The sequence below is a fragment of the Diabrotica undecimpunctata genome, chromosome 8 (genome assembly GCF_040954645.1).
Source record: "Diabrotica undecimpunctata isolate CICGRU chromosome 8, icDiaUnde3, whole genome shotgun sequence".
Classification (NCBI taxonomy): domain Eukaryota; kingdom Metazoa; phylum Arthropoda; class Insecta; order Coleoptera; family Chrysomelidae; genus Diabrotica; species Diabrotica undecimpunctata.
Genome location: NC_092810.1, coordinates 23,871,851 through 23,899,541, shown reverse-complemented (window position 1 = coordinate 23,899,541; position 27,691 = coordinate 23,871,851). Strand labels below are relative to the sequence as shown.

Sequence of the window (27,691 nt, the reverse complement as noted above, 5' to 3'; positions counted from 1 at the left end):
AGAAACGCAAAGGGATAAGACCAGACAATGTACATGCAGAGGAAGTTACTAGAGGACGCAGATATTAAATGTATAACTAAGATTGTGTTGCATAAAACTTAGAGGTCGCTGGTTAAATGATATTAGAAATAATAATGAAGAAAAAATGCAATATTTTGACTGTAAATAAATTACCGAAAAATAGCAAATACAACTGTGAATATTTTACGAAATTAATTGGCTTTAGCTCATACTGTTGTCTGTACAAAGAATATAGACTCACCTTTTAAAATTGATGTATTCGTAACAGGCAGAAGAATTGGTCGCGGTGCGTCACGACGCCATCCGAGGCACAGAAGAAAGGACGTCCGGTGCTTACTGTAAGCGGTCTCATGATGAAGTCGAAGTGTCGTCTTGAGATCGTCAAAAACCACCCTCTGGCCACGCTTCGAGGTGGTCGGTAGCAAGAGGGTATAGCAATAAATCACTCTATTGTATTGCGATTTTGAATGGCGATAATTTAAGTTAATTATCACGGTAATATGATACTTTACATTAGTTTCTATATTTGTCACACAAAATGCAAAAGAGAAAGTCAAATTCTCAGTAAAAGAAAAATATTAAATGTAAAATATAAAAATAAATACCACATACTTTCCCAAACAAAGATGTTTAGTTACAAAGCCATGGCTCAAATCTACATGCGTAATACTATGTACTAGGTCATCTAATAAGTTTCGCACAATTAGTCTGATAAGTAATTTATTGAAACTGTTTGAAAATAAAAGAGAGTTGCTTGAAAATTTGGATTTAGGTTACTCTTAACCTCTACTTCACTTTTGGACTCAAAGCCCATGGTTGCTTTTACTTGAAGGGTAAAAGCATTCCCTTCTTGGGGGTGAAAAAACAAACGTTCAAAATAAGTCCGGAAATAGATAAACTGAGTTATTCTAACCAACTTATATTTTATAGAGTTTTTCACAAGTCAATACTTTTTGCGTAATTTGCAAGTGAAAATGTTTATTTTTCAACATAAAAACTACGTTTTCAGACTATTTTTTTACAAATAAGTCAAAACTTAAGTGCCTATTTATCGAAAAAAATATTCTAATAAAAATGTAGCTTATAAAAAAAAACAAAAAAATGGTGTACTTACGAAGTCTAGACCCAGTAGAAGCAGAGTTGTAGCTAATGAAAAGTAGGTTCTTATTTGTCAAATACCAAATCGAATATTTCAACGTAAAATAATAAAAAAATTAAGGACTTTTCGGGGAAAACTCATCATAACTTTTTAAAAAAAGCTTTATTTTTTCTGCTTTTTTTTATTTCTAGCCCTGAAATATTATCGTGGGGTCAAATTTGACCCCAGGAATTTCGTGCGCGCGGGTAGACAGTTTTTACAAACGACTTTGTTACTCCATGTATTCTCCCAATTAAGTACGTACTTTAGCATGTCGCTTAGTAGCAAAACATCAGTGGGCTAGTGCACACGTGCTGTTAAGTTCCGGTCGGATTTGACCCCAACATAGTAGTGACGTTATTATTATTTCAGATACATTAAAATTGCTTTAAAAATTAGCGGAAGTACGGTGACTAGTGATAATGTTTTTGACTTTCTCGAATCCTTGGAGGAGCCAACCGAAAATATTGACACTTATAGTGACTCTAATAACAGTGATACTGACACTGAAAGTGAACACTCGGATCACGATACAGGTTCAGAAATCGACGTAAGTGACTTATCAAGCGACGAAAGTGAAACAGCATCTAATAATGAAACAAATTTTTTACTATGGACCGAACAGATATAAGTGGACTAACAATGCTCCGGCACCATCAAAAACTCGCGTACAAAACATTATTACACACCTTCCTGGTCTTCGAGTACCTGCCTTAGAAACAAAACCATCCAGTCCACTTGAATCCTGGTCACTTCTTATAACTCCTGACATGTTGGCCTCTATTCTAGAGTACACAAATGAAAAAAATACCGAGCTACCGAGTGTGAATTATGTACAACCTGTACATTTGCCGATCATTTAAACTAATTAGAACTCGCAACAAAATTAATCCTTACCGTATTGTTTACGTGATCTATAAGTTTGGCTGGTTCAAAGTGCATATATTTTTTTAAAAATTGCTTTTAAAGTAAAAGAAAAATTTTTGAAATTTTGAAAAAAATGTCTTTGATCTGAAAGAATCTGAATTTCGTACGATATTAACATTAAATTTCTGTTGAAGTCAAGATTATCCGGTTAATGTTGAGATTATACATTTTCGAAGTTTAACCGTAACATATATAAAGAACCACCTTTATCTTACTATGTCTATGACTTCAATGGGCAGGCCATGTATTTAGTATGGAAGAAACCAGCCTTCCAAAAAAACTGATGAATGCAAGAATGTAAGGGAAGAGACCTACTGGGAGACCGACAAAGTGGTGGGAGCATGATGTGGATGAGTACGCAAGAAATCCACTTGGCAGTCCATTTCTGTTGAAGTCAAGATTGTCCGATTAATGTCGAGATTATACATTTTCGAAGTTTACCCGTAACATACATAAAGGACCACCTTTATCTCACTATGTCTGCCTACAGGCTTCAATGGGCAGGCCATGTATTTAGTATGGAAGAAACCAGGCTTCCAAAAAAACTGTTGAATGCAAAAATGTAAGGGAAGAGACCTACTGGGAGACCGACAAAGTGATGGGAGGATGATGTGGATGAGTACGCAAGAAATCCACTTGGCAGTCGATCATGTAGGAGAATAACTACAGGCTGTATCGAATGGAAAGGTTTCAAAGGCGAATACTTTGAAATATTTTTCACCTATTATTTGTACAAAACTTTTAGTGTATGCCTGGTAGCTATTTCGTTTTACTTACAAACTCTCTCTTGTAGGTGTTCTCTCAAAATTTGTCTTATATCACACTACTTTTCTTTTTTGACTACACTAATTACTCACAGCTCACGATTTGATTTATTGTGAAATATGTATACCCCGTATAATAATTGAAACGTTTGCCAACTAACAAGAGTGAGAGAGAAGAAACAACACTTAGTTTACCGTTGATTTAATAGATCATTTGAACTAGTTAGTTTCAGCTTATTTTCAATTATAAAAGATCCACGATAATTGAGAGGTGCTAAAACTGTCGAAAAATGTGATATCTACCTTCGAACACAAAGATGAAATACAGATGCTCGCGACGATATGCGTAATTGAATTACGAGGGGCGATGTTATAGTAAAAATCTGTTCACTACTTTAAGAATAAAAATAGCACTTTACGTCCAAAGAATTACTAAAATTCGATTGAGGTATTATGATATTGCGAAATATTATCATTAAAATTAATAAACCAATACAATGAAGTATCGATTGTCTCGAAAGAATTCTTAAACGTAACGAAAGCCTTTACCGAACGTGTAACCGAAGTTTCAAGCATTCCCTCTATACAGTTACAGTGGTGACGTTAGGTGACCAAGTTTCAATATTCTAATGCTTTTTCTTCTATACTCCATTCGCTTAGCTCGGGCATATTTTGACAGATTCATTGTCGGAAACCTACAACACAACAATTCCTACTTCTCAGTATTAATAGCTCAAGTAAACTACTATTGCAGACTTCTTTCTTTAAAAAAAGAAGAATTATTCTAAGTAGTGGAAGTGTATACTAAACCCATCAAATTTTGGGTGGTATATATTTAAAAAATATATTTTAGTTGTTATAATTTAACATAACTATTTATTATATGGTGCAGATAAATAAATATTGATTGTTGGTAATTCGCAAAGTTCTATTTTATTTACTATTCAGTTTGTTTACTATTAATATTGGCTATGAGTACGTGTGCTTGGTTGTATAGTAATTTCCAGCCACTTTTAGTCTGTCAAAAAGTAACTAACTTCGCAAAAAAATAATTACTAAATTCACTAGACAGTTCGGACTGGGAATAGCGAACCGAGTGTAGAAATAGGCAACGATACTATTTAAAGAATGGCATTTCGAGTTTTTAATAATAAATACTTAATGAAATTAAAAACATGTATCTAGAGAACTGTAGGGAACTTTAGGGCCTTAAAGGTCTGACTAATTAATTAAAAAAATAATGAAAATTAAGAGAAAAAACGTAATTGTCAATGTTATTTAAGTAGTTAAGATTATCTCTATAACATTAGCATTTATTACCTATCAATAAAAAAATAATATAGCATCTGCAAAGTGAAGCTGCAAGATCATTGTACTACAGTAGACTATAGCAAAAATATTTGTTTGTTTTAGATAATGGTCCCAGTCTGGGCTGGAGAGAATCCTACTCCAAGCCGTACCAGTGGTTGAGCTATAACGAAGCATTGTTAAGAGCGAAAAACTTCGGTTCCGGACTTGTTGCCAGCGGTCTCCCTCCAGGACAGACGACTATAATCGGTATATATTCTCAAAATTGCCCAGAATGGATTCTGACAGAGCAAGCAGTATATTGCTACAGTATGGTGCTGGTACCATTGTACGATACTCTAGGTCCAGAAGCATGTGCCTTTATTGTCAAACAAGGTAGGTTTTACCTAGTTAAACAATAAATAGAAAATCAGTTACAAATAATTAATTGTATAGCAACTAAAACGGTTATCAGATTTTGTTGGGCTACCAATCAGGACATCTATTATTTAACGAACGAAATAATTCTATATTAATGCATTTCAATGCTAGATCTAATATACTAGATCTTTGTTGTTCAACTGTGTTATCTTCTTCCAGTGCCATCTCCGCGGCGGAGGTCGGCAATCATCATAGCTATTCGGACTTTTGAGACGGCTGCTCTGAAAAGTTCATTTGATGTACATCCGTACCACTCTCTCAGGTTGCGCAGCCATGACATTCTACGCCTCCCTATGCTTCTCTTTCCTTGGATCTTTCCCTGCATAATCAGTTGGAGCAAGATGTATTTCTCTCCACGTGTAATATGTCCGAGATATTCTAATTTTCTTGTTTTTATTGAATTTAAAATTTCCATTTCTTTGTTCATCCTTCCCAGAACCTCTTTGTTTGTGACGTGTTCTGTCCATGATATTTTCAGAATTCTTCTGTACACCCACAGCTCAAATGATTCCAATTTTTTCATTGATGTCGCATTCAAGGTCCAATATTCCATTCCATAAAATAAAGTCGAAAAACGATAGCACCTCGCCAACCTAACTCTTAGTTCCAGTTTTAAATCCCTGGTACATAGAACTCTTCTCATTTTGTTGAAATTTGCTCTAGCCTTTTCTATTCTTATTTTTATCTCCTGATTGTAATCATTTGTGGAGTTAATCATTGTTCCCAGGTATGCATATTTGTCCACTTGTTCGACGTTGGTTTCGTTTATTAGAAGATTCTCGTTATTTCTTTGAGTTTTTGATATTCTCAGAAATTTCGTCTTCTTGACATTCATTGTTAGACCATACTCTTTTCCATACTCTGCTATTCTGGTCACCAGTCTCTGAAGATCTTCAATGTTTTCGGCTAAGATCACAGTGTCGTCCGCATATCTAATGTTGTTAATGGGAACTCCATTTACCTTTATTCCAGCTGTTTCACCCTCAAGAGCTTTTTTGAGGACCTCTTCGGAGTAGGCATTAAAAAGAATTGGCGACAATACGCATCCCTGTCTTACTCCACATCTAATTTCAATTTCTTCTGACAGCTGTTCGTTAACACGTACTTTTGCTCGCTGTTTATAGTCTAAATTTGATATGATCCTGAGGTCGTTGTAGTCAATCTTCTTTGATTTCAGGACATTCATTAAATGTTTATGTCGTACTTTATCGAATGCTTTATTATAGTCAATAAAACATGCGTATATAGTGTAACTGTGTTATAGACATCCCCTAATTTGTTAAAAATTTGTATTTTTCTAGCCGAAATAACTACGGTAGTTTGTGATGACGACGCAAAATGCAATCTTCTATTGGAGAGATCTCCCAGATGTCTCAAGAAGTTAATAGTCATGAGAGATGTCAGGGCAGCCACCAAGCAAAGGGCGAAAAACAGAGGAGTGGATATAATCAAATTCACAGATCTTGAAGAGTTGGGAGCGAAAACAAACCACCCCGAAGTTGTAAGTAATCAGCACAACGTCCTAAAATTAAAATAACTTTAACTTACAATGTTTTTAGCCTCCTGAACCTAGTAGTCTTGCAACGATATGTTACACTAGTGGAACAACTGGCAACCCCAAGGGTGTAATGTTGACCCACGAGAATATAGTGGCCTCTATGAGTGCCGTAATACTACAGTTCGGTGACCATAAGCTAAGAAATAACGATATTTTGATATCTTTCTTACCGTTGGCGCATATGTTGGAAAGGTGTTGTGAGGTAAGCGATTTTTTTTATCACAATACTTACATTTTAATGGCGCAGTCGGTAGTCTTATTGGCGGTTGCATTATTAACAGAATATATATAACAGAATCTTAGTCTCATGTATCTACGCTTTCATGCATTTTGGATTTGAAATACCCTATATTATCGATGTCTATCATACATAAACATCGTTGTATCGTTGTTATTTATAAAAATGATTTAATTTAATATTATTATTTAATAATAATTAAGTTTGTTTTAGAATGCCATGTATTGCGTGGGAGGAGCAGTTGGGTTCTTCTTAGGAGATATAAGAAGGTTGTCAGACGATATGAAAGCCCTAAAACCAACAGTAACGCCTGCAGTTCCTAGATTACTTAATAGGATATACGACAAAGTGCAATCAGATATTAGTGGAAGTTGTGTTAAAAAAACTCTGTTCAATATGGCGCTGAGCGCCAAAGAGAAAGAACTGAAAAGGTTAGTCTTTATACTAATATATAGTATATAAATCAATGATGAAATTATAGATATAGCTTTGACTAATGTACAATTTTTTAGGGGAATCGTTAGGAAAAACAGCTTTTGGGATATGTTGGTGTTCAGAAAAGTCCAAGAAGGCATGGGAGGACATCTTAGGTTAATGTTGGTAGGCTCAGCACCATTGGCTGAAAACGTGCTGACTTTTGTTCGCTGCGCTTTGGGATGCATTGTAAGTACATTTGGATTTCTTATATATATTGAAGTAATTAATAATTTTATTTTGGATCCAGCATAGGTAAAACAATGGCTCTATCTATTTCCAGTGATTTTTGTCAATGGTCAAGAGCTTCGCTTGCTGTTAATTCTATCTGGCTTTTTATAGTTTGAGAATCCTCTCAACCGTCTAAGTGTGTGGTCCGGGTCCACCAACCTGTTCTTCTTCATCAAAACTTGAGTTGTTATCGAGGTATGTCTTGTGCTATATCAGAGTTATACATCTGGTAGAGGTATTCGCATCTTAACATCGTTAAGATATTGAATCATGAATGTATGTATAGCGTTAACAGGTCTTTTAGGCTCATTGCTGCATATAGAATTATCATCGTTTTCTATTCTTAGCTGTCAGCTTCCAATCTCTGATTCCCATCTCTCTGACATCTTCCATCACTACATATCTCCATTTCTTTTTTGGTCTTCGTCTCTTTTGTTGCTCTCAGGCACTCTCCAACCAATATTCTTGACATGTCCATTACCTTGCATTATTTCTAGATGCCTGCGCCATTCTAGTCTACGTTTTTTTACTACTTTTGGTATTGTAGGGTTAACATACAATCGGTACACTTCTACATTAGTTCGTCTTTTCCATTATTTCTCTACTACTTTTCCACCAAACATTCTGCGAGGTATCTTTCTTTCTAATGCTTCCAATCTGTTCTATATGGTTTTGTTCATAGTCTCGGCAACGTATGGCATTGTGAGTCTAATTATAGTTTTGTATACTCTTATTTTTGTATTACGAGATATATCTTTTGGCGTTAATTATTTTGTTCTTATACCCAGCACATCTATTGCTCTTGGTCAGTCTCAGGCTGATTTCAGTTGCTTCCTTACATATGTGATTAATAAGGGTACCTAAGTACATATATTCATATACCGCCTCGAATTATACAACTGATCTATCCTTCACCTCTGATTTAAAGGAGCCCCTGGTGTTTATTCCTTTTTGCTTGCGATTTCCATGTACTTGGATTTATTAATATAAGTCCCATATTAGAGCTTTCCCGAATCAGTCTTTTCGCTATACTTGCAAGTTCTTTTCCATTTCTTGCAATGAGAACCACATCATCCGCGTACACTAAGCATTGTGCTCTTTGTAGAAAAAAGATCCAGACCTATTTATCCCTCTAACCCTTACAATTTTTTCTAGAACTATATTGAATAGCAAGGTAAACAACGGGTCTCCTTAGCGAACACCTTTTTTCACTTCAAATTATTCTGAGACTGTACCATTGCATTTTCACAGCATGAACGGTTTTTCTAATTGTCATTTCTACCAATCTTACTATTTTTTCTGGCACTTGGGAATCTTTTAGTAATGAAAAGTACTTGTACTGAAATTTTGTATTCATAGCAATTGATCAGGATTTGTTTTAGCATAAAAATTTGATCGGTTATTGATCTTCCCTTGCGAAATCCTCCCTTGTATTCTTCTCCTCATATATTTCTAATCGTTTTTTAATTAGTATGGCGAGTTCTTTGTATATTACCTCTAACAAGGATATTCCTCTATAGTTTGCGCAGTTCTCTCTCCATTTTTGTGTATAGGAATTATAATGGACTTGTTCCATTCTTGGGGCATTTCTTCGGCATCCCACCCTTCTACTATTAGCTCACGAAGTTGGTTTCGTAAAGCCTCCCCGGGGCTTTTTTTATCTTTAAGTCCTCAATTTCTTCTTTTGCTGGCTTTGGTATTTCTTCTACTACAATTTGGGCTTTGGGAACATTATAATTTTCTTCAGTAGTCACTCCGCCATTTAGCAGCTCTTCGAAATATTTTTTCCATCTTTTACATATTTGGTCTTCGTCCACTATCAGGTTTCCTTGCTTTTACATTCATCGTTCTTTCCTGGTACCCAGTTTTAATGGATGTTACTTCTTTGTAGAAATGTTTTATTTCGTTTTTTCTTGTAATTTTCTTCAATACGCTTTACTTTATCATCCATACACTTTCTTTTACTTTTTTTTTCGTTGTTCTGCATATCTTTCTAGGTCGTCTTGTTTTTGCTATCGCAAACTTTTTAATCTCATATCTGATCTTTCTTAACTTCATTCTAAATCGTCATCGAACCAGTGGTTTTTTCTAAATCTTTCTTTCTTCTTCTTTTTCTTCCATCGTTTACATTGGCGTCACCTATAATAATTTTAATATCTTGTCTGGGCATTTTTTCAGACAATGACTCTAATTTTTCATAAAATTCATTTATCACTTCTTCTCCTTTTCTTTTGTTGGAGCTTGTATATTTATCAGCGATATCATGTTCTCTTTTCTTTTAATTCTAATGACACACATTCTGTAAGATTTTGTTACAAATCGTTTTACCTGCTCCACGTCTTCATATACCAGAAAACCCACTCCAAAATTGCTATTATCGCCTCCACTTGTATAAAACGTGGATGAACTAATCTTTTCAATGTTGTTTCCAGCCAAATGTGTTTCTTGTGCTGCTATGATGTGTATTTTATATGTCTTAAGTTCTTCTTCTTCAGATATTGAATCATACTTAACATATAATTTCTATGAAATATTTTTCTTTTAAATTTATAGCTCAGAAGGACGACCAAGCAAACAATACATTTTCCTGATCTTAATGTTCATAACGTTTCTTGTTAGTATTCTTTTTCCATCGAAGCTTAAAAAACTCATAGATATTTTTCTGTATTGGCATATGATAGCTGCTTGACATCAACATAGATTACTTGTTGAATCAACCTCTTATTTATCAAAATAAATGTGCGTCAATATATATTTGTTGAGTTTATTACGACACTGCTTTATGCTTCCTTGAACCAAATGAACTGAAAGTTCTTTGATTCAACTTTACTCGAACTTGCCTACTTGTCTGGAAATGAAACTGTTTTTTTTATAGTAATTTAGGAACATCAATCGGTTATAAAAGTGACCCCAAAATACTTCCTTCTAGTAGAAAGGTGTTTCCTTCCTGTCCAATATCAAATCTTCAGAATTCATATCCGAAATTGGACAGTATAATTTTATCACGCAGTAGACCGAATGAATTTATTTGTTATTAAATACACACAGGTAGTTAATTAGGTTACATACACATTTGGTCAATTATCAATAATATAATTTGGACATCAGTCAAAAGTGCTGACAAAGTTAAACAATTTACATAAATTAGATACACATATCACGCGAGGTCCGCGAAAATATTGACCCAATTAAAACTTATATAAAACTAAGATCTCTTGCCTAGAGAAGCATTCAATCAATATTCACTCAACAAACTTGATAGTCTTCAACGATCAACTTCATCAGTCTCTACTCAAAGTAATCCCGGGTCAACACCCATAGTGTACGTCTCATCAATAAACTCTGCTACTATTATTTGGTGTTTCCATTACAACTGAACGAACATCTTCACTGAGCCAACAAAGGGGAATTTGTTCACTTCCTGAACCAACAATATCAAGAATTTTATTTCTATTCTATATTATTTTAGGTTGTTGAAGGCTACGGTCAAACCGAATGCACAGCCCCAATTTCGCTGACCATTCAAGGAGACCACTCTCCTGGCCACGTCGGCCCACCGGTAGCATGTTGCTGCATTAAATTGGTAGATGTTCCAGAAATGGAGTACTGGGCGAAGAATAATCAGGGCGAAGTGTGCGTTAAAGGAACCAACGTATTTCAGGGATACTACAAGGATCCAGAAAAGACCGAAGAGGTAATTGATGAGGCAGGATGGCATCACACGGGCGACATAGGAATGTGGTTACCGGTAAGTCTAATGAATTAAAAATATATATATCTAGTTAAAAATTAAATTTGAAGAAAGTTAATTCGTGCTAATGGCGTTTTAATAATGCAAGTGGTGAAAAGGTTCTATAGAAATTAATGAAGCAGATAGAGGAAACGGTTTATTATAGTATTTCAACGGAAATTATTGATATCAAAGAAAAGAAGATAAAAACTCGTAGTTAGAAATAAAAAAAACACGTTTTTGTATATGTAGTTGTAATGCCTTATTGAAACTGTTATGTATATAATTGTAATGCTGTATTACTTTATTTTACAAAATAAGAATGGAAACAACATTACTGACTGTAACAAAAGTAGCGGTTTGATTCCCTGGCATACGTCAAAGTCAAAGTATATATTATAAATATATACAATATATAACACTCTCCTTTTTGTTAGAAAATGTATTACTTTTTAGTACTAATTTAGTAATTACCAGTTTAGCCTTATAGGTTTTTTAATTGTGCGTTGAGACCTACGTAGTATGAAGACACGTCATCTGAGCTAGCTGTAGGCATATTGAAAGAGGTATACAGCGTTCGACGTTAAGAAAATAACATTGCGGAGATAGAGCCATGTATTTCTTATGGACGATAGAAGCGCAGCGATGCCACGATGAACGCAAGCACGATTCAGGGTTGTATAATTTGTATTTTCGTTTTCACAGACATGAATTAAATAATTATTTTTTAACATAATTGACCAAAAGTGTAAATTCGAAACAAGAGATGAAAAGTAGGGAAAATGATTTTAATTAAATAAATAGTATTTACAAAAGATAATTTTATTTTATCTTATTTTAATTATAGTAACGACAGTTTATTTGTTTTTCGGTAAGAATATCATATACCATGAATCATAGAAATCAGTAGAAAATATTGCTTAGTTAAATCATGCACTTTGCCGGCTATTAAAGATTTAAAAGCAAATAAACGGACCGCTTGGAATGCGTATATCTAATTACTAATTGCAACTTAAAATAATACCGGTGTGCCTATGTCAGCGATTTTATGTCGTTCTCTGAGACTACATAATGATAATAAGGCTTTGTGGTTCTTCAGTTGTTATTCTGACTTAACAGTTAAATTTTAATTGAAAATGGAAATTCGAAAAATATATCGACAATCTAGTAAACCGCATGCCTGAGAGTTTTGGCAACACTGATCTCTATAAGCCTAATGTTATTTTCTTAACTTGAAACGCTCTATAGCAGATTTTTGCTTTAGTATTTGGGGTAAACCAGTTAGTTCAGTATTATCTGAATCATGTATATCTTTATTTTCAGTGACTGAACTAGAAGATGATGCTGCTTCATTTGCTGCTGATAATAATCTCAGCATTTGCATTAACATATATAGGTGTATTTTCTTCTATGGATCTGATTTGATCTATATGTCTTTTCCATATGCTTGTATCGTCTAACTGTATAAGATAGTGTGATTTCTCTAGTTTGTGTTTGACTTTACCAAATTCCCATTTATCAGCATATTTATATGTCTCTCGCATTTTGTGTAAGGAATTGGATTGGCTGACAATATAAAAACGGGAAACAGTACTCAAAATATTTGTGCTGGAAAGCAGCTTAATAAGATGTTGGCCTCCTGTGTAGCCAATTCCTAGATTCTGAGTGGCTTAATATTCAGCAGGGGGAAATTTGATTGTCTCAGAACTAAACGGGACATACTCAAAATAATGTCGAACTACAAGCTTTGGAATATATGGAGGGCCCAAATTGGAATAGCCTGAGACCGTCGTTGGATTAACGGTGGACCATACTTGAATATACTTGAGATTACATTTGGAGTATATGTTTGGACCATAATTCGAAATACTTATGTTTGGATTACGTTTGGATTAAAGTTTGGACCCTAATTAAATGAGAAAATATAAAGTCAAAATAATCGAAAAAAAGCAAAAAGAACAAAATAAAAAATACTAGAATAATATATTACCCTTTATCAAGGGTCTGGATACACAATACTTTCAACTACATCGTACTGTTCAGTGGAAAATTAATTTAAATCAAGGAATGGTCCTTTTTATAGAAAGAAATAATTAGGGAGGAGTTGCAGATATTTTCGGTGGGGTCTAACTTTTGATGGGAACGTTAGGGTATTTCATAGCAGGACTTACAAAAAGTTATCATATCTAACGGGGCAATAATCGACTCAAACGGACCGAAAGCGCTCCTTTGAGGTATTGTCTTCGACATTTACATTCAATATTCGATTGGTTTTCAACACATTATAATATCTAGGTATTTTTATACAGAAATTAATTATTATTGGCGAGGAGACTCGATCTCGTCTTTTACAACGTGACAATATCAACAACGAACTGATTTATAGAGTAGTACTTTTTATAAAATATCATTTTTTTTTTGTTGTTTTAGAATGGATGTCTAAAAATCATCGACAGGAGGAAGCATATCTTCAAACTTTCGCAAGGAGAGTACATAGTACCAGAAAAAATAGAAAATATCTATATTCGTTCGCAGTACGTTAGTCAAGTTTTTATATATGGAGAATCTCTTAAAGTAAGTTCAACAAAAATTTTATATAATTTCCCAGGGTTTCAGAAAACTAAAATAAAACTTGGTATAAATGAATCCATTTTAGTCTTTTAATAATTCATTTCAGGCCAATTCCACGTGTAGTTGAGATTTTGATTGTGAAACCTATGGTGTCATTTGAGTATATTTTCGAGAAGAAAAGATTCAAATTGTGAAATGGTATTATGGGAACCATTCAATCAAACAAATCAATGTTAAACGCGAAGCTTGCGAAATGCAAGTTTGTTTAACTGCTGAAGAAACGCCATGTTCGAGTAGGCAAATTGTAGACGAAGTTGACCTAAATTAGAGAACTAATATTTTAAAACGAAATGGATACAATTGCTATAAAGTGTAAACCACCTAAGAATTTTTTCCAGACGATCATTTTAAACGTATGGAATTTTGTAACTTTTTAAAAAATTTTGTTTTCCGATTAATCTTCATTCACAATCCATAAACGTCATAATCCATCTTTCGTCCGCTATTGGTCTGGGGAAAATAAACATTTAAGTATTGCTGTGAAAACACAATACCCAAAAAAATTAAATGAGTGGACTGGACTTTATAACGATAATATAATTGGTCCATTTTTTATTACGGGAAATTACTACAGGCCCTAGAGGCCCTTGGCTACATATCATAATAGTATAAACTATTTTTTTTTGTTTTTGTTTCAGTCTTGTATAGTAGGTATCGTAGTACCAGACGTAGACGTAATCAAATGCTGGGCTCATGAGAACGGAATTCCCGGAACCCTCAGCATCCTATGTAATAATCCAGAAGTTAAGCAGCTAATATTAGATGATATGATCACGTGGGGCAAGGAGGCTGGATTAAAATCCTTTGAGCAGGTAAGTTTTATTTTGTTAGGTTAGCCATAAAATTATTAATAAATACAAACTATTTCTGATGATTAATTTCGAATGTAGGATAATTACATCTTATCGATGCTGACGAAGTACTTATCTGGATGGTCCATTATTACATTGGTCAGAAAAGATCAGAAATTTATTTACGATCTCTGCATCCAAAATTCTAACAAGAGTTACACGTAAAATATGAAATAAATACAGTGACATTAGAAGTGTTACACCCAGAAGGAAAAATGTCTTGAACTTCATTTTTTGACAACTGAATGACTATATTTAATACATGCTATGACAACAATACCAATGTTTTATCTTTTCTACTTATTGTAAAAACAAAGTTTTATCTTTAAATTTTTTTACGAAGAGCCCGATTTGTGAAAACCGGTTCGTATAGAAATTTTTAGTTATTATTCCTCAGTCTAATTGTATTCAGTGCAAAATGCCTCGAGTTCAAAGACACCAAAATTACTTTATACAAAGATAGGCGCTTTAGATTACTGGCTCTGCGAGATCGTTTTGCTACTATGCTTTAGTATGCGTACACTATACCGTCGCATTCGAGCCTTTGGACTGGTTTCATTCCGCCCACGACTAGTGCTTTCTTTGACTGCGGACCACTATCATCAACGTTTGAATTGGTGCAGAGAACGATAGCATTGGGTGGCAGAATGGCGTAATGTAACATTCAGCGATAAATCACGATTCTGTTTGGGAATGGATGATGATCGTAGGATGGTAAGACGCTGCCGTGGAGAGCGACGAGATATCGAGTTTGCTGTTGAGAGGCATGTACACAGGACAGTTTCAGTAATTATTTGGGGGGCTGTTGCCTATGGTAGCCGTTCACCAGTTGAGGCAATATGACAGCTGCGCGTTTTGTTGATGACTTCTTACAAACAACTTTTCTGCTTATCTCCACGGTCGTCGAGACGTCCTTTTTCAGCAAGACAACGTGTATCCCCATATTGCTCGTCAAATTATGGACTATGGATATAATGGAAAGGAAACTGTCCACTTTGCACCATCCTCCACAGACACTGGCACAGTTAATACATGAAGTTTAAGTTGCTTGGAAGGACAAGCAGACGTGCTAAAAGCAGACCAGACATCGATCAGTTCATTTTGTCAATGCCTAGACGTATACAGGAGTGTATTCAGCTACGAGGTCGCCAAACACATTATTATTATTATTATTATTTTGATTACTTGTTAATAAAAATTCTTGACAACGTTATCGTTTCATTATTGATGTAAATCTACCATATTGCCAAAAAATTAAGTTCAAGAAATCCATAAATCATAAATCGATAATTTCATCAGAAAGAATATTAGCGAAAATAGACAAAGATTCTATATATTTAAAGGTGTATACTTTTTTCCTTCTGTAATCAAGAAGAGGGAAAGGTACGTTACTGTTTTTTTTTATACTAAGAATTGTTACCAAAAAAAGCTTATGGAAAAATAGAAAAAACATACCCGATGGAACTTTTTACAAATCGCACAACATGGTGATTCTCACTCTACGTGCCGGAATGGAATGAGCCACACTTGCTGAAAATCTTGCCCGCTCCACCGTCGAAATTACGCTGCAGCTGTCATCGTGTTTTTTCTAACCAATCCATTAAATAAAACTATAAATTCCATAAAACGCAGGTTGGGATTGCGTAATTGCCTATAGCAACTTATTCGGATTTTAAGAGGAAGCATACTCACTCCTGCATACAAACACAGCATAGGTATTACTGATAACCCATATTGCTCCTGTGGCAAAGTGGGAGATCTGCAGCACTTTATATTGGAGCGTGGACAGTACAAAAAAGTATCAAAATGATGTATGAAAAACTAATTGAGCTAAATTGTTCATTGCCTGTCAATTTAAATACAATTATTTTTTCAAATAATAAGCAGATATTAAAATGTATCTACGAATACATAACATCCTGTAAATTTAAATTATAAATAGTTTTAGGTATTCAAATCAAAAATTGTAAACATGTCAAAAATTGAATGTGTATACCAACATATTACTTCCTGTAAATTTATATTATAAATAGGCTTAGGTAATAAAATCAAAAATTGTAATTACCACAAATAGTCTGGCTAATTGGCTATGCCAAAGCCATTATACAATAAAAAAAAAAGAGGAAGCATAAGACTCAAGGCAGTTTGGGCTGAATAAAATAAACATTTTTAAATTTTGTTTAGTCTATTCCTAGAAAACTAAAGTGATCCAATTAGGAGATTTTGAGATGTTTATAAAAACGTTCCTCCGAATAAATAATTGCAACAAGCAAATCCAAACTTTATACAGGGTCGAATAAAAGTTACTGCTTTTTGAATCAAATCAAATTAAAAAAAAAGTTTAAACACTGAAGCATTACAAAAGGAATACAACTTTCAATTGAGGCATTGAAAAGAAAATGTGCATATTGAACGAAGTAGATCAATTTGAATATCTCAGAGCAATATTTAGTCAGAAATCAAATATTACCTTAGTCTCCTTCTGTTTCTTCCTCGTTTTAGGTACATTTCCAGGAAGATATACGCTCGAAAATAAGTGGGCGATACATAGATGAAAGGAAGAATTAAAAGATTTGTATGGAGAACCAAATATATAATAATACTAGGAATGGTAAATGCACAAAGACACAAAGAATGGAGGAAGATTACCAAAAATATGACTAAAAAGTTCAATAGGAAGGGAAAAAAGAAAGGGAAAACGACGATCACGACGGTTAAGAGGCTTTTAAAGCAACATTAATAATATAAACATCAACTACTCGAAAAAGAACGCAATAAATAGGAAAGCAAGAAGAAAAATTAGCAATGAGGCTATAGGGTTATTAGGCTTTTAGAACTATAGATATATATATAATTACTAAACCACAGATTACTAACACATACCTTTCATTTTGATTATAGGTAAAGGACATCTACCTTCACCCCGACAACTTCAGCATTCAAAATGGCTTACTCACACCGACGATGAAGTCGAAACGTCCACAGCTGAAGGCTTACTTTAAACCACAATTAGACGATATGTACAGTAGGCTCGTGTAGAACATTTTTTAGACTTTTTTTCAAATTAATTCTTAAGACAAAATCTTGTATACAATATCATCGATAATTATGACCAATAGGTAACTTTGGTGGGTGATAAATTTGACGAAATCGGAAATGTTACTATAGACTACTAGTTAATCGAATAGTATTTATTTTACAAGGTTGAATGTCGAGGTCACCAGAGGCTCGAATTTCTATTATTACCGACTACCAGCTTGAATTTTTTCCACAACCTTATTTACTAATGGTCGTGGAGAAAATGCATTTCGAATTACATTCGCTAATTGAACTAATGTGATCTTTAGAAGTTACATTACACAGCTATCCTATATTAAGTTTATGGAATAAAGGTTAATTTGAAAGATAGATCGTGTTCTCACTTTGATGTGACAAGTTCACTGGGTTAAAAACTCAGTTTTGGCCAGGAAAACAACGTTTTTAAGTCGTAATTTAAAATTCTAAATGAATCTATAATTTTAAATTAGAATACACAAGTGGATTGGGTCGGCTGATGAGTCAGTATTACAGGTTTTCACTTTTTACTACTTACTCTTTCAATACATAAATAAGATAAATGCACCTATTGGTCATAAATATCGTGAAATGCATATAGTTGTAGACTTAAGCAACAATTTTATTTGCGATGTTTTGTACGAAAAAAAAAAACATTTTTGGTATAGACAGCTGAACAAGGTAGTCTTTAAAATATATCTGGAACAATTTTGTTGATTTAATGTACCTATTTAATTAAAATTTGTTTTAATTTTTTGTGGACTGTTCTTTCAAGACGTCAATGTCATTATTTTTGATTTTAAGTTATCTAAATGGTAAGTGAACTTAAGTGGAAGAAATTTTACTCGGAGTATAACAAGCATTGGTTTGAAGGTGTTTGACTGCGTTCACACAAAATTTTGCTCCACAAATTAAATTATTATGGAATCAGAGGTATCCCTCTTAAGCTTATAACTTCTTATCTATGTGGCAGACACCAGGCGGTAGTGTCTAAAGGTCATCTCTCCGATTTTCTATCCGTAAAACATGGAGTCAAACAAGGTTCCGTCTTAGGACCTCTTTTGTTTATTATTTATATCTACGATTTGCCTAAATTTATATCTCCTTACAAATCCGTACGATTCGCAGATGATACGACATATTTATATCAGAAAAAAAATGATGATATAAAAATGTTTTACGAAGAAGTTTCTACTAAATCTTGCACATGATTTGCTGCAAACAAACTGAAACTTAACTCCGATAAAACGCAAAAAAACAAAGTTAAACTATTGGGAATAACCATAGATAATCGATTGAACTGGTCGGCTCATGTCTCACAACTAATTATTTATTATTCGCCAACTAGCAAGGGTTTTCAACTTTGAAGCAATAAAAATGACATATTTTTCTTTATTTTACTCACACCTAAGGTACGGATTAATCATATACGGCAAATCAACAAATGCACTTCAAATTTTTAGAATGTAAAACAAAGCTATCAGGATTTTAGCAGGGATTAGTTATCTGCAACATTGCAGACCTTTGTTTATCAAATTCAAGAGTATGCCGCTACCTGCTCTGTTGATATTTCAAGTTCTGACTTAAATTTACAGAAAACGGCCCCATTTAATAAAGCAGTCTGATATTCACGTTCACAATAACTGTCACTACTTACGAACAAATCGCTGCATATTGCGTCTTTCAGATAAAAATTGACTTAACTATAACTATTAAAACATTTTACCAAAAAATATTAAACAACTAAGCTGTGATAGTTTCGAAAAAGTTATAAAAAATATCTGCTGAAACATTGCTTTTACTGCTCAGAAAAATATATCTCATTACTCATTACAGAACATCCACTGAACTGCTTACTGTGACAATGCCATAAATTATTTTCTGTTAATCAGTGTTCTTATTTGTGATGTTTTTAAGCTAGGTATGTTTTATATTCCTTTTTTATATACTATTTATTTTTGACTTGCTGCAAACAATATTTGTATTTGGAAAGTAGTTAAATAAAAACTCATTCATCATTCATTGTCGGCTGAGCTACGGCCGCCACAATTCTTCGTAAAAGGTCTCACAAGTCAAGAATACTTCTCCATTACATCAACACAAATCTACTAAAATTAAAATTATATGTCAGGGGGTAGAAATTCGTCAGCATGTAAAAAATCTGTAACAAAGCATTACAGTAGTATGAATATTTTATAAAATTGTACCGAAGAAGGTGGTAGTGAGGAAACCAATTTTCTTAATTCACTTTTCTGTTCAAACTGCATTCCATTAAAATATATTTACCTAACCGAACTAATTTTTACAATAATTACATTTGTATTAAGCGTACCCACTATATTCGGGGCTGATTTCATAACACTTGATAAAGGCATGCGATTACGATGGAAACGACACGCAGTACTTTAATCTCTTCTAAGCACATCACTCTACTGACACAGAGTTAAGGCTATGATATGAGCATACAGAAACTTACCATTCGATTGGTTAAACATTACTTCGACAAGATAAACATTAAAAAAATGAACGACCTATGCCGGTGTTGAATTTAAGACAAGTGCAACCTGGTCATAAATATCAAGCGAGTTTTACGCGGAAGTTTGACTCATGTATCTAAGACAAAACGTTATGGTTTGTAGATGTAAAAAAATGCGTTGTTTTGTTTTGTTTGTTTGTTATTTGGTGGGAAAGATAACTGGGCACAAGAAAGTGTACGCGATTTTAAAGGTCTGGGCGAAATGACAAAAAGAGCAGGAAAAGTCTTTCAAGCATACGAACAATATTGTAAGCTTCCAGTTTAACCAACGGAATGGTATCAAAAAACCCGTTATGCGCTGTCAAAAATGATCGATAAATTTTGAATTTATTCGTTTAATATCCCTTAAATCTATTTTTAATTAAAAAATCGCATACACCAAATATATATATTAACTTTAAAATGTTCTTTCCCACTGAATCTTATTTCATGTTCTGAAATTTCATTATAAAATAGTATTCATATTTTCTGCCGTTTTTTATCATTAGTTTATGTAAAACCTTTTCTACTTCTTTTTCTAAATTGTCAAAATCATCTCTTTGTATGAAATCTATCAATGAATCATAGATTAAAACTGCTGTATTTAGGGATTCATCTTTTTGTTGAAGAGTGTTGTTTGAAACATTTATTCTCTCTAAAATCTTTTCCCATTTAGTAAGTAACAGTACATTCTCAAATGTATCAAGTTTTTATGTAAACCGGTAGCTTCGGACCTTATTATTGGTTTTTCATCTTTGCTTGAAGAAAAATGACGTAAACAATGTTTAATTTCATCATAATTTTTCTTTAACGATTTCACAGCACCTGGTGTCCCAAATGGGTTTTTATTGGTAATGCATTCTCTCTCTCTTGTCGTTTCCTCATTGCTGAGGATCGTGATTTCCTACAATGTGGGCTGTCAATACCCTCCATCTCTTGCGATTTTGGGCTGCTCTCATGGACTCGGAAAACGTCTCTCCAGTGGCTTTCTGTACTTGATCTGACCATCGGATAGGTGAGCGTCCTCTGCCTCTACGTCCTTCTACGTTTCCGCACACAATTAGTCTTTCTAAGTTGTCATTGTCTCTTCTCGCAATGTGGCCAAAAAACTTTAAAACATTTGCAAGACACTGAGAGGAGAGTCTGGTCTGAATGTTTAGCTCTTCGAGAATCGACTGATTGGATCTGTGCTCCGTCCACGAGACGCGTAGCATTCGTCTCCAGCACCACATTTCGAATACGTCAATCCTTTTCCTATCCTCTGATTGTATTGTCCATGTTTCGGCACCGTAACTGAAGATTGAAAAAATGAGTGTTCGTACCAGTCTCATTTTGAGTTTTTTAGATAAAGAGCGGTCCTTCCATATTTTTGACAGTCGACTCATCGCGTTCTTGGCCATCCCTATTCTTCTGCGAATTTCCGTATGGGAGGAGGCTGCATTGCTTAAGGAAGATCCTAGATACGTGAACTCGTCTACTTTCTCGAATTGATTTAGGGCGCCTGTTGTTTGGAGGATATTCGCGTGGTCCACAATCATGATTTTTGTTTTCTGATTATTAATCTTGAGCCCACACTTGTTGCTTTCGGTTTCTACTCTCTTTATCAGTCTCGACATCTCCTCTTCAGACGTTGCTATCAGTGTTGTATCGTCTGCGAATCTTAAGTTTGAGATCTTTTTTCCTGCAATGGAGATGCCGCCTCTCCATCCATCGAGTGCGTCCCTCATTATGTATTCTCCATATAAATTGAACAGGTCTGGAGATAGTATGCACCCTTGTCGTACACCTCTGCTGGTTTTGAAGGTATCAGATTGCTGGTTTTCAATTCTTATTTTAACTGAGTTATCTTCGTATAAGTTTTTAATTAATATTGCCAAATGATCTGGAACTCCCATCTCATGAAGAACTGTCCAGAGAACTTCCCACTTCACACAATCAAATGCCTTTTGGTAGTCTAGAAAACAGATTATTATTGGAATTTTAAATTCGCGGGCCTTTTCTATGAGCTGCCGCATATTAAGGATTTGCTCTCTCGTACCCTTCCCTTTGACAAAGCCTGCTTGTTCTTGGGGAATTTGTTTGTCTAAGTATTGTTGCAAACGGCGTTTAATGATTCTTAGTAATATTTTGCTTGGATGAGAAATCAGTGAGATGGTACGATAATTACTACACTTTGTAGTTGTTCCTTTTTTATGGATTGGTATGCACAATGATGTGCGCCATTCTCTGGGCCACTTTCCGCATCTCCAAATTGTATTACAAAGTTTCCGCATTATGTAACATCCTTTGTCCCATTTCCATTCCCATCCTATGTAACATGCATTGCAGATGTCTAAATCTCAATTATTTAAAAATTCTAAGCAAGAAGCAACACAACTGGCGAAAACAGACAAGCATGGAGAAAATTGATCAAAAGCTAAAATCACCTCCCGCGACACCTACCGGCAGAAGAGGAACGATTATGTATGTGTATGTATGTAAACATTCTAAAATAACTACAAGTTTTCACCGGTATGTAAAAATATAGGTAGAAATCCCAAAAATCTTTTTTTTTATACTACCACAGAATAAAATTTGGCTTCCGTTATTTTGTTCCCTATTATGAGTTGTAAATCTTTCAATATAATAATATAATGTTGCAGTTTGATCGAACTCGATAAATATTCCTAAGCACCTATATAATTACCATTATTTGCACTTAAAACACTTTTTTTGTATTACGAAACGCTAAAGAGTATGAAGAAATAAATTTGATTGTCGGTACCACACGTTAAATAGTACATGCATAGTATATAGGGATGGCAACGATGTTTTTTTTGTATCTATACATTAAATATATCGATATCGCCCACACAGGGCGATATCGATATTACTACAGCATATTGACACGTATGTAATATAATCCAGAATATATTACATACTATAAAATACTATGTCTCAGCAGTCCTTGTAGAGATCAATATCCACTTCAAATTATGTTGTATAATGTATGTTTATAATAAGTATTAAGTTCCTTTCCATCTTTATTTCGTTTATTATTTTATAAGTGGGCACAGTAATATTGATAAACAATTTTTTGCCATCTCCAGTAGTAAAGGCAATCAACGAATCGGCATAATTTGAATGTTTCAGCAAGAATTATGAATATCACGTTTTTCTGTTAAATAAAAATAAAAATGTAAGAAAGTTATAAAAATTAAAAATCTAATTTTCGGGCCCTAAAAATTACGGACCCTAGGCACGTGCCTAGGTTGCCTATACCTTAGTCCGCCCCTGTAAATCTCCGACAGAACAACAGCGTAAAGGTCGATTCAAACACATCAGTCCCGTCACAGTCCCGGCCCCGAACCGGTCCCGTCTGGTCACAGAACTATTCGTTCGTCTATTCGCACACACCCGAAATGCATCAGTCTTCGGCGACCAATCTGTTGAAAAGATGGAAAGTTTCTCGGATGAAGAATTAGCAATTATTATTATTATTTCCTGCCAAATATTACTTTTAAAATTAATGTCCATGTATTTTGCATGCGAAAAATCATATAAAACATTATATTTTCTCACACATTCTATTAATTGTTCGTCAATAATTTTATTTTGTTCACTTGTACCGCCCGTCATGTTCCCGGCAAAACCAAAAAATTCGTCGCTGAGATTATAAAATCGGCCGGGCGATAGACGTGTTGAAACCTGACTGCTGGGAAACTGTTCGTCAACTGATGAATGTGAATGCCGGCGGCATATTTCTAATAAAGAATATTTTGTATGACGGATTGTTCGGTTCGGCGCCGGGACTGTGACGAGACGTGACTGATGTGTTTGAATCGACCTTAAAGCAAATAATTAACAAACAAATCGAAAAGCCATCGTAAACACGATGCAATTTTTAGTCTAAAACAATTAAACTGTATTTGAAAATCGAGTCTGGAATGGAATGCTTTGAAAATGTTGAGTCCGGAAATACTAAAAAGTTGTTGTAAAGAGAAACATGCGAAGATTACAGAAAGAAACTACCTTTAGAACACATGGATGTTTTAAAATGCATTTCCAATGGTTCGAAAATATACCCTGCAGTTTGAATTGACAATATTTTAACCGCGATCTGAAATAACACAAAAAACGAAAATGTAATCGGTTGCTACGTACTTTAAATGTAATAGTATCAATGATTTGGATTCAACATTTTGTGAAATAAGGAAAGTTTTGATTATTATAAAGGTACTATTTTTATAAAGGTACCAACGACAACGATAGAGACTGAAACCAATTTCTAACTTCAACGAAAAAGTTATTGGAAAGATTCATCTCCGATAAAAACAGGAGGAATTAGTTTTATTTTAAGAATTAGGCTTTTGGTAATTGGTAAGTACCTATTTACTTTTATATATTCTCGAATCAACGCCCCCTGAATAAAATTATCACCAGCCACCACTGATAAACAGTAAATAACCGAAATAACAGGTAATAATGGTAAAGTCAAACAAGACATCTAAGAGACTCATTAATATTCAGCTCAGCGTGGTGCTACTGTTAGAGGTGTGAAATTACATAAACAATGGATGATTTTATAAAACAGGTAGATCCCTTGTTTATGGAATTTCACACCTCTAACAATAGCACCCCGCTGAGCTGAATATTCATGACTCTCTTAGACATCTCGTTAGACTATAATATATATTTTTGGCTAACCTATTTTTTCTATATAGAATAACTTAAGGTTTTTGGTACAAATAAGAAATTCGTTGGTATGATAAAGACTGGAAAATAAAATCGACCATTTTAATATTCGACAGCTATAACAAAAGGTACATTAAGAGTATTTTATAGACAGACCTACGATGAAGATGTAAAATAGAAAATAGAAATGCTTTAAGAAAAAATTCAATTAACGTTTTGTTTCGTACATAAAAGTTTTCAGTCAATACAAAAATAATCTTAAAAACTTATTTTTTGTAGTTAATATCAAGGTTTTACTAATAAATGGTAAGTTTGTAGACAGTACAATCTATTTAAAATATAATATATTTTAAAGACTAAAGTTTACTATTTGTCAAGTCCCAATTCAATAATTTTTTTATTGAAAGCTTTTATTTAATTATATAAATAAAACCTTATTTTGAAATGGTAGTTCATACTTGAACTTGTAAAATTCAATATATCTAGAAATTGAAAAGTGTAGTTATTTTATAGTGTAAAATACTTTTAATTTCTTTAAACTAGCAAAAAATGTATAATTATTTTTAGACTAATTTCCTATTGAACTTTTAGGTAAATTTTGTTAATGTGAAGAATATTCTGTTAAAGATAGGCAACCAGTATTGCAGTTTGAAGATTTCTTAGTCCACAATAAAAACGTAAGCAGTTTACAGTTTCCAATAAATTGATAATTTAAATGTATTTTTAGAATAAACTAACCTACGGGTGTTAAAAATAGACAATATATAGCATCCCAAATATATTTTTCTTTGGATGTATATCTTCTACAAAATAAAAACTACAGGTTGCCTTTCTCTATTGTTTGTAAGGAAATTGTTGTCGAACTAGCAAAAACATACATTTTTTTATTCTTTCAGCAAGAAAATTAATTAAGTATTTCCAAATTGTTCAGCAATAGTTTTAGAAAGAGTAAAACGGAACCACGCGTAGAATAAAGCACTGTCTTGGTTCTGGTTTGCTAATATTCAAAACTGTGCAAGCCGCACCTACTTGGAAAAAGGCTCTAAAAGAGTATATAGGTATTCTAAATCTTTTGATTATGTTGATCTAGTCATGAAAGAACTAAATCCTTGATTCAGTTCAACAAACCTTGCTCAAAAGCTATGGATGTGGAAAAAATTTAAAGCCAATTAGGAAAATATTTAATTCAAAGTCAATTCACCATATTTTTATGTTACATTAAATTTTATTAAAGGGAAGGGGGATTCACATTTATATACTAAAATATGACTAAAATATACAAAATATTATAATTATCATAAAGAAAGGATACTCTTTTTTAAACCATTTTTTAAATTTCACTCTTGTTTGAATGGCTTTTGAATTTGATTAACTAAATTTTGTATTTTTCAGAGTTAGGTAGTTTAGTTTAGTTAGCTAAAATTAGTTTATTTTTAATATGGCTCTTTTTTTTTTTTTTTTAAAGAATAAGATAATTTTGGCTATAAAGATGATTCGGGTAAACAAAATTGTCAAATAGTATAACAAAATCCTTCTTATTGTATATGGTGGTTTAGACCCACCAAAAAAAATTTGTAAGCTTTTAAAAATTTTATAAAACAGTTAATTGAAGCAAATTTCTTAAATACCGGTATAGTTTTCATGTGTTTTGTATGCTAAGGTATTTTCTACTGCTTTATTTTTATTAGCATCACAATTGCCAATTAAATTATATTTTAGTTTTAAATATATTTTCCGTTGACCGTCCATTTATGATCAATTTTAACACCCTCAAAATCATTGATTAATGACCCCTATTAATGAATGATTTTCTATTAATGAACGATTTTATTGTAGGCAACACAACATACATTGCTTGCATAAATTAATTAAACGCTCTGTGATTGGCAGTGACCTGTGGTGTAGGCAACCAAACATATTTATATTCCCACTAAAAAATTAATTTAAAATGAAGTAGCCGCTGTTAGTACTATCTGTCATTGTATGTCATTATTTACTTAATTGTTTAAAATTATGTGTATTTGAAAAATCAAAGGATGGATATTGACGAAGAGTTTAATTTAACTCCACCAGAATTTAACTTCTTCTATCACAGAATTTACAGGGGTCCAAGAAGTCCTAAATATAAATTTGTCAAAATGCTATACAGCAGATAATTATTTATCAATATCTTCCTTTAATTTCAGTAATTGCACCATTTCGAATATTAATGTTTACTATAATAAAACTACCACTAAGGAAACTTTGAATAAAGTCAATGAAAGCTGAAAAAATTGTTGTTTATCGTTAAGTAAATAAATATTTAAACTGAGATATCTTTATTTCTGAAAAGTACGGTCGACGGAAAAGTTTTGTAACGAACTCGTGAATTAAAATGGCGATTAACAATCTCGAACATCTCGCTTTGATTTTTGTGTTCTTTATTTATTATATTTCTTATCCTCCTTATTAAAATTTTGTAGAATTTTAAAGTACCTATTTGAGATATGGGGATAAAAATTAGATATTCAACACACAAGTTTAGAAAAACTGTAAAGTATGTACTACTTTTGATATCTTATCATAAAACAAACTGTTCTAGCAATAATTTTTTCTAGGTGAATGCTCACATATATTTAAAAGTAGTATATTGTTTTATTAAGCCGCGTTGAACATTTTTAATATTTTCAGCTCTAAATTAAAAGACTAATGAATTATTTTACTAGTACTTCTACTGTTAAACACTTTTTCAAATAGTTATTTTGTAATTCAATATGTTATAATTATTAATAAAACCTATTGTTCATTTAGTACTTGTTTTTCTTTTAGTTAAAACAGCAAAATGTGCTAATCATAATTCTCCACATATATGGGGATAAGATCATATTCTTTTCATGGCTAAAATAAAAGTTTAACTTAAAGCATACAATAAACACGAAGAGACAAAGAACCCAGACATAAGGAGGTCTAATTCTATGAAAGATAACAGACAAGATATTTTAAATCATTCAGAATAAAAGATAAACTAGTGTGAACACAGAAAGCAAAAAACCTAATGAGAGAAACATCAACAAAGAAATTAAATGAAAATGGAAGGCCGAAGAACAATCATATTATCACAATATACACAAGGAGAGCCATGGTCATGATAACCAGCCAAGAGACCTGAGTTGAAAAA

General features: G+C 33.3%; 1 protein-coding gene across 10 annotated transcripts in view; it reads left to right on the top strand.

Moving 5' to 3' along the window:
- Positions 1 to 18,101, top strand: part of LOC140447289 (long-chain-fatty-acid--CoA ligase 6) — a 148,358-nt gene extending 130,257 nt beyond the window's left edge. For all 10 annotated transcript variants that reach the window (XM_072539865.1, XM_072539869.1, XM_072539867.1 and 7 more), the window contains exons 4-12: positions 4,264 to 4,533; positions 5,880 to 6,079; positions 6,138 to 6,338; positions 6,588 to 6,805; positions 6,887 to 7,037; positions 10,549 to 10,827; positions 13,240 to 13,383; positions 14,079 to 14,252; positions 17,193 to 18,101. In XM_072539865.1, coding sequence (XP_072395966.1) covers positions 4,264 to 4,533; positions 5,880 to 6,079; positions 6,138 to 6,338; positions 6,588 to 6,805; positions 6,887 to 7,037; positions 10,549 to 10,827; positions 13,240 to 13,383; positions 14,079 to 14,252; positions 17,193 to 17,330 — 1,775 coding nt within the window. In that variant the 3' untranslated portion in view covers positions 17,331 to 18,101. The remainder of the gene's footprint in view (positions 1 to 4,263; positions 4,534 to 5,879; positions 6,080 to 6,137; positions 6,339 to 6,587; positions 6,806 to 6,886; positions 7,038 to 10,548; positions 10,828 to 13,239; positions 13,384 to 14,078; positions 14,253 to 17,192) is intronic.
- Positions 18,102 to 27,691: the final 9,590 nt, after the last annotated feature.